Source organism: Halichoeres trimaculatus, unplaced genomic scaffold (assembly GCF_033239565.1).
Source record: "Halichoeres trimaculatus isolate MK-OKI-2021-1 unplaced genomic scaffold, fHalTri1.1 fHalTri1_scaffold_18, whole genome shotgun sequence".
Taxonomy (NCBI): domain Eukaryota; kingdom Metazoa; phylum Chordata; class Actinopteri; order Labriformes; family Labridae; genus Halichoeres; species Halichoeres trimaculatus.
The window spans coordinates 30,712,189-30,720,951 of NW_027437196.1; the positions used below are offsets into that span (position 1 = coordinate 30,712,189).

Genomic DNA, 8,763 nt, shown 5'->3' on the forward strand with positions numbered 1-8,763 from the left:
ATCCATCAAGTTCGACACCACTCAAGTTGGGTTACATGAGACCCCCTCCCCCTCCCGTGTCAACTGTTGCATCAGAGTCTCCCTCTGATCGGTGAGTAAAATTTGATTCATGCATGAACTGGTAAGACTACTGTTCTCTTTGACGTTCGGTCACGTTTTTTGCTCCTTTCACCAACACAAAAGTGCAGCTTGTCAGAGATATGATGGCATACCAAATTACTAGGATGTAATTTTCGTTCAACAAAGTTTCAGGGTAAAATGACGAAATAAAGTTGAAAGACACACAAAATAAAAAAAGGCAAAGAGGCACGTGGACCTCCTAGTTTTTTTGCCCTCCTCGCCTACCGTAGCAAAACAAATGGAGGAAGATGAAGTGGAGGAATTAGCTGACGCTCCTTCATCAAATAACTTGGTTGTGCTCACACGCTGCCATAGAGAGGATGCCAAACAGTGTTTCACTGTACAAACCCTGTTGCCTGACAAGTGTTGACAGTGACAATAAAGATCTATTCTATTCTAATATTATAGTTCACAGTACAGACATTTATAGGTCTAAACTGCAGCCCTGAGGACTGCTATTCTTTTCCTTTTCAGCCAAGAATGTACTTATCCTGATTGTTACAACAACAAAGCACTTTTTATTGAGATTTTATGTTTGGATTTGTACTGTAGTCTAAATAAAGGGAAAAACTACAATTTGTTTTTACAGAGCATTGATTTTGTACTGATGCACCAATATTTTTGTGTCTGCATTGGGAAGAAAAATAGATTTTTGAACAACTTTCTACTGTTGGGGATTTTCTGTATTTTTCTTTTTTTTTATTGTTAGTTTTTCATATCATGAGCCATGTTTGTATTGTTTCATGTGTGGACCATTTTGTTACACCCCTAAAAATTATTCTGATTGTACTTCGTTTCAGCAACAGCCCCGTTTTGCTTACTCTGTAGAATAAATCCGGCACAATTTGTCAGAAGCTGTATAACATATTTTCATATATATATATATATATATATATATATATATATATATATATATATATATATATATATATATATATATATATATATTGTGATCTTCACAGAGATGATGACTTTTCAGTCGCAGGAGTTGAGGAGCTAGAAAGCAGTGACACAGCTCTTCAGCAACTGGATGCAAGGTATAATAATAGCAATAAATATATCTCCTATTTCTCCCCCTAAGTATGGCACACTGTCTGTGCGAGCTTTACTTCAATATGTTGTCACAGTACTTCAGCTGTTGCTGCTTTCTCCTTTTTCAGTATGGCTTCACTTGAACTGAATGTGGATGCTGATGCTGAAGAATTCAATGACATTCGGAACTCCACGCAAGTTATGTTTAATGCAGATATGTTTTTACTTGTACCTGAAAAGAAAATGTACATGTTGTGTCTATGTGGTACTGTTTGAATTTACTCTTTCTGCCACAGCATTGACTGGGATGACAGCACGTGGTTTCCAGACCAAGACAGAGTCTGTGTCATCACTGGAAGAAGATGAAACACTGGAATTTGACTCGGAGGAAGAAGACAGTGATGATGAAACTTGGTACCTTTCAGGTGAATGCCTTGTTTTTTAAACAACTCTTTGTGTTTATAGTGTTCGAATTTGGCAATGATAGGACAGGGCTGGTTGTTGGACTTTTTAGCTGCACCGAGACGATGGACGCGATGGAAGGTAATCTATTTCAGCGTACCGTTCGGGATTTTTAATTTGGTTTTAATTTGATTTAAGTTGTTTGTTTTCGGCAGAGAGTTGACTTATCTGTTCGTGACAGAATTCTAAGCTTATCCTCAACTCTAGGGATCTCTACGAAAATTCTTCACCAAGAACAACCTCGAAGTCGTTGATGTTTGGCTGGGTGGATCCAAGAAGTTTGATTATGTGGACTTTGCATCTGAGAAGGACTTGCAGAAAGCCCTGGAGCTCAACGGCAAGAAGATCATGGGTCACAAGGTAAAGCAAGACAAAGCTCGCAGCAAAGACTGCTCACAGGAGAACAAGAAAGAGAGAGATGCACAGACACTGTTTGTTAAAAACCCGCCCTTCTCTGCAACCGCAGAACGGTTCAAACAGAGGAATGGCCTACATGAATTTAAATCTGAGGCTGAGGCACAGAAGATGCTGGAAGAGGCTCAGGGAGCAGGGGAGGTCCATCATGGTCGATTTTGTTGGAGAGAAGAGCCAGAAAGGAGCAAAGATTGCAGGTCCAGGTGTTGGAGCAGCGTGTAAAACACTGGCAGTGAATAACCTGGCCTTTAGTGCCTCAGAAGAAGTCTTACAATCAACATTTGAAGGGGCCATTTCTTTCAGGATCCCACAGAGAGATGGCAGGCCGATACCACAGCCCTTGGTGGAGGGCAGTGGGGAGGAGAGCTCCGAGGAGGAGGCTCTGCCAAGGGGAAGTCTCCTCCCTCCTAGAACCTCCCCAGGGTTCTTGTGAGAATTTTTGGAGGGAGGAGCAAGGCCTCCCGGATGCGGAACCTTTGGTTCCCCACCTCGATGGGTAAGGAAAAACACAGTGTGCACACGTGTGCGGGTGTGTGGAACGCTGTCATGCTAAGTCTCCGTCTGTCCCATCTTTGTCGTGTCTTCACAGCTAAATACATGGAGGAGTACTCCACCTTTTTCTTCTGCCCCAAAGGCAGCGTCAGGATGCAGGAGAATGCTTTGAGCAAGGCCAGCCGTGCCAAGGCATTCGTGAAATATATGATGGTTGGGTGGGAAGTGCCCTCTTACTGGACATGGGACTTTTTAAACAACCTCCCCCACCTGAATCGTTCCCCGGATCAAGAGTCATGGATCGGATCAATTTTCGGATCAGCAAAAAATAAAAAATAAAATAAATAAACAAGTTTTGTCTGTTTATTAAACAATTTAATTATTAAATTAAATATATGAAAGTAGTGCACAAGGCATATCTTCTTTAAACATAGTTTTTAATGTAAAACAATTTAAAGTGCAATATATAAGCATATCTCCTTCCTTTAAAATTTAACAATGAACCAAAAATCAACTTAAAGTGCAACAGCAACATAAAAAGGCATATCTCCTTTTAATATTGGTTGAAAGACCATTAAAGAGAAATCAAAGGTAAACATTAGAAGACATCTTCCTTGAAACACGAGAATGAAAGAACCTGAGCTTATAATTTCAGATTTTTTTTTTAAAAAGACACGCCAGATATTAACAAATAGATATAAACAATATGGGAAAGGAATGCAAAGTGAACGGCAGGTCGTCCTCGCTCTCATAATCACTCATCTTTACATTGTTACTGCATGATTCGTCCTGGAAGACTACCTGCGTTTGTTTATATCTGGCACGCTGCGCATGGACTGATACATTAAGCGTCGAGCGCCTCGTAGCCAGCTGTGGCTCTGCAGCGGAGGTGGCGCCGTTTTACGACACGATGAGAACTAGAGCCTTATTTAGTGGTGTTTTTGTGTGAAAGTAACACGCTGAAAATTCTCTAAATAAAGCGTGAATGCAGACCGATATCAGATTTTTTTGGTGGGAGTTCGTTTATTTGTGTTTTTGGTCAAGTAAAAAATTATTATTTTGTACTGTGTTATTTGATGAATCTGTTTTTTTCTGACAGGAATACAAAGCTCATTGAAATCTCTAAAGAGCATTCTTGTGATTTTATATATTTGTTCATTATCAGTGTCGTGAAATTAATGTATGATAATCGTTATAATCGTGAAACCGAGATTATTCCTCAGACTATAATCGTGCAATCAAAATCTATAATCGTTGCATCCCTAGTCACGTGTGTGCCGAAGCGATTACGTCAATCCAAACGGATCACGGATCAATGATGATCGGTTGCACCACTAAACAGAACAGTGCTGTAGTGCACTGAAACAGTACTGTACACGCTTTTCCCAGCAGTATTTTTCAGGGCTGTCATTTTAACACATTAATTAGATTAATTAATTACACCGCATATTAACGCGTTATAAAAATTAACGCAGATTAATCTGGATCCCAAACCCGTGGGGCGTTCAAAGACGCACTTATTTTTAAATGTCTGGCATTTACAAACCGTGTGTCCTACTTGGAAAAAGAGGTGTTCTCGTCATATTTTCAAATGTCCGACGGTCCCTGAATGTATCACACGTGGAAAAAAACGGAGGGAGGGAAGCGAGAGTGAGTTGTGACTGCCGTCCACATCGCGTTTCTTCGCACGTCCTTTTTGAAAATCTGCAGAAAATCAACCGTTTGCTCAATTCTGTAAAAAAACAGATAATTCTACACTCTTTACTGCATTAAACAAGCCCTGAATGATCGATAAATGTCCTGTATTTAAATCTAAAGAATTCTTTGAAAATTTGCTTCCATCTTCCTGGTGTCATGTTTCAGCTTGGGGCTGCTCTGCATCAATGAGCAACAGTTTGTGTGTTCAGAGCATGTTAAACTGAAAATACTTCACTTTTCTTTGATCCAAGACTTGAATAAAGTGTTTTGTACATAGTTCCTCACAGTTTTTAGCCTGTAGCCCTGGTTCTCCTGACCTCATAGAAATGTAGAACTTCATATTGCAGTGAAAATTGAGTCCACATTGAGTAAAAATGTGACAGAAGCAAAAACCATTAAAAAAAAAAAATAATCAAATCAGCTTATCTTAGGTGCAGGACTGTGTAGATTTTGTAAAGATAGAACCGTAACACTTTTTTCATGTGTTCCTTATGCCTCAGGGTACCTAAATATGTGTTGTAAATATTCCCACCTTATTTTTAAATGTTTTTAATGTCTTTTATTGTAATTTTAATGTCCTGGAATTCAAAATCTTTATTTTGGGACCTTAAGCAGATATGAGATTAAAATGCGATTAATTAGATTAATTAATTACAAATCCTGTAATTAATTAGATTATTTTTTTTAATCGCCTGACAGCGCTAGTATTTTTAAATTCAAAATGTACAAAATGGTGGTGCTATCAATGTGAATGTGCCTCCTTTAAAACTACAAAGTGAAGTTATTGAATCAGATGAAGAGCTGGAACTTCAATTCCAAGAGTCAAATAGAGGTTACTTCCATCTCCATCTTCTTCCGCTTATCCGGGGTCGGGTCGCGGGGGCAGCAGCTTAAGCAGGGATGCCCAGACTTCCCTCTCCTTAGCCACTTCGGCCATCTCTTCCGGGGGGATCCCAAGACGTTCCCAGGCCAGCCGAGAGACGTAGTCTCCCCAGCGTGTCCTGGGTCTGCCCCGGGGTCTCCTCCCGGTGGGACGTGCCCTGAACACCTCACCAGGGAGGCGTCCGGGAGGCATCCGTACCAGATGCCCAAGCCACCTCATCTGGCTCCTCTCAACGCGGAGGAGCAGCGGCTCTACTCCGAGCTCCTCCCGAATAGCCAAGCTTCTCACCCTATCTCTAAGGGAGAGCCCGGCCACCCTACGGAGGAAGCTCATTTCGGCCGCTTGTACCCGCGATCTTGTTCTTTCGGTCACTACCCAAAGCTCATGACCATAGGTGAGGGTGGGAACGAAGATCGACCGGTAAACAGAGAGCTTTGCCTTCCGGCTCAGCTCCCTCTTCGCCACGACAGACCTGTGCAGAGTCCGCATTACTGCAGACGCTGCATCGACAGGTTACTTTTATTATTTTAAGTTTTTGACAAAATTAAAACAAAACTGGTTTTGAGTTGTCTCTGTCATTTGTACTTATCATTTTCTTCAAAAGGAAAAAAGAAATTGTCAAAAAATCGTTACTCGAATTTTTGTGATGAAATCAGAGATTTTATTGTGAGACCATATCACCCAGCCCTACTGCATGAATTTCCTCTGGATTTTTCCTGTGCGCTCTTAAGTGCTTGGCTGTGCGTCAGCGCGCACAACCCAAGCACCAATTTCAATGTTCAGTTTTGATTTTTAAAATTTAAGTCAAAAAGTTCACTCTTTCTTTGTTTTTGTTTTTTACCTCCCAGTGAGGACAGTAGCTGTTGGCTGTTCTAGAAGTCACTAAATGACAGCACCACACAATTTGCTTAACTGTCAGTGTGAATTTTCTTATTTGTAACTTTCCTGGACACTCTAGGAGACAGGAATAACTTTTCTGACAGTAAGTAAAAACACAGTAAATATTAGCCCTCCTGGTCACTGGTTTGTTCAGCCAGGAACAGAAGCTACACCTGTGGAATAAGGAAATGGTGGATAATGTCATTTAATAGCATCATTTGTGATAAAATTGTTGCACGCTGGTTCAGAAAAGCTCCATTTAGCTCTCTGTAAGGCCGTCTAATCCTGTTACGATGATAATACATACACACTGATCAGTCCACCTTTAGGCCTTTTGGCTGTGTTGATCGCTCCGCTCCGTGATACTTCTCAGAATTGCAAACAAAAGGTGTGATGTGCCTTCTTAACACGCAGAATGGAGCAGCATTGCACATTGTATATTTATAAGGCTCTGCTGCGGTAACTACCTGATTAACTTTGCTCTATAGCTGCATGTAAAGACAGCGCTGCAGCATCAGGTCACAGGCTCTTTTAACTCCAGCTGTACCTCTTGTTCTCTCTGAACATAAAGAAGTAGGTTAAAACACTCTGCTGCATACAAATGAAAAGAGCTCCTTTTCTTGAACATTTAAAAGGTTGAACAGTGACCTAACTTAAAAATGCTTTCCTCAGTCTGAAAATACAAGCTATATGTATATAGCTACCATATAGCTATGGTAGCAGTGACAAATGCAACAGCAGGCAAAGTTGTGTTCACACCGAATATAAAAGTTAATTCAACCAACAGGGAAGCTAAAATATGCCACAGCTTCATGTGGAGCTGACTTTGATACTAAATCTACCCAATAACACTACATCTCACTCTTACACAGGGTTCGTACAGGTCCTTGAAATCCTTGAAAATGCTTATTTTTTCATGTTGTGTTTTCAAGGTTTGAAAAGTACTTGATTTTCCATTCAAGTGCTTGAGAATACTTGAATTTATAATCGTATATAACTCACTACTCAGCTTCCTAACTCAACAGATCGATCAAATAGAGAGAAATAAAATAAAATTGTGGGGGAAAAAAACATTCCATCTGATGGGCTCGCGGGTGTAACATAACTGCTCTGTTTATGTGTGCGTTGTGGCGTCTCCCCCATGAGGATTGTTCCTTAAACAGCATGCCGGGAGGCATGACCGTTGGCAGGAGACAGAAAAATACAAATTTTGGATTAAATGTAGCGCAAATCCCCGTGCAGCATACGGGGATTGCAGTGGAAGCTATGGGCGAGTCGGCACTCGCCATCCACATGAGAGGTACCCTGTTAGCCCTACACGTTAATTAGCCACTTAGCCTGCTACCTGTTGAAGCTAACCACCTTTTTATGCTACATGCTAGGCATGAGTGATGAAGGCAGTATCCCATTTAACATAGAGGTAGTGTTGCCCACAGGTGTTTGTCGGGGCAGGTTATAAAATGACCGCGGTCGGGCGGTGACAAGCTTTGTCTACAAATACCTGGTCGTGCCTGGTCTGAGCATACGGCCGCGGCAGAGTGGGAGGCTCGCCCTGTACATAGGAAGGAACGAAACAGCGTTTCTCATTGAGACCCGGCACAGACGAACAACGGTCATGTGATAACCTGCCCCAAGCATCAAACCATAAAGGTTAGATGGCTCGTTTGTGCTAAAGCTGCGCTACCGGCTTGGTTTATTATAAGCGTCTGAGATGTGGCTATCTAACTCATTGTTTGTTAAAAAAAAAAAAAAATTGATTCTCAAAAATAAAAACGATCCTCATTTTCAAAATTTGACATTGATTCATACAGTCCAAGGATTGATCTTTTAACCCAAAGAAAATACACCCTTTCTTGGCCGGATTTCAGTTTTGGACTGCAGGTGCTCCACACAGAATATTCCGTTCCTGCAAGTCAGAGTGGGATATATAGTCATACCCTATCTGTGTATAACTAACAGCGAGTTTTTGTAAGGTTATATGAAGTAGATATCAGCCCAAGATGCATCTGGATCAGCGCGTCTCCTCACGCTCTCCTTCATTAGGAGATCATAACTTTGGCATGCAGCAGTCTTAGCGTAACAGATTTTACTTAGCGTTAGTTATGTTTGATCAGAACTGCAGAGAGACAGCGTCAAACCCCCTATTTCAGTGTTTTTGTCCTGCTGCAACATGACGTCTGTGTCAGATTATGAGAAAACGCTGTCAATCATCATCCTCATCAGCTGACGCTTGCGCGAGCTGCTGCTAATGTGCTCGCGCTAAATGATAAGCTCCATGTGTTAAACGCTGGTGTGTTTTTAACGGGTGGTTGTTTGTTACAAGGTGTTCAGATTAATTCTGAGGGTCTGAACTGGAGATATGACTTCACTGATTGTCTTCAGACTGATCCACTGAGAGCTGTCAGCTGCTTCATTAACATACACGGTGTTGGGAAGGGTGCGTTTAATTTGTTCTCCTAGTCTGCTCTGTTTGTGGGTCATCTATTGTGGAGGGATGTTGTTTTCACAAAGGAGGGAGCTGCATTAAAAATTTGTTGTAATATAATAAATATAATATAAATCCTCATAATGCTCCTAATACTCAAAGATAATGTCAGTTTCAAAGATAATGATACCAGTTTCATCAGCAAGTGATGAGAATCAGTTCTTTGAGAAGTAGTAAAAAGACAAGAATCAGGAAAACAATGCTTTTTTTTTTTTTTTTTGTAAATGCGAGTCTTCTCTGTGAAGTTGTGAACAAATGTGCTGTTAAACACAAAACAATGAAATTGCCATTTTGTGTG

General features: G+C 40.9%; 1 protein-coding gene across 1 annotated transcript; it reads left to right on the forward strand.

Annotated features, from left to right (window-relative positions):
* Positions 1–1,632: 1,632 nt before the first annotated feature.
* Positions 1,633–2,461, forward strand: LOC141807869 (nucleolin-like). Its single transcript, XM_074694083.1, is given in 3 exon segments — positions 1,633–1,695; positions 1,822–2,159; positions 2,161–2,461. Coding segments are annotated over 3 exon segments (702 nt in total).
* Positions 2,462–8,763: the final 6,302 nt, after the last annotated feature.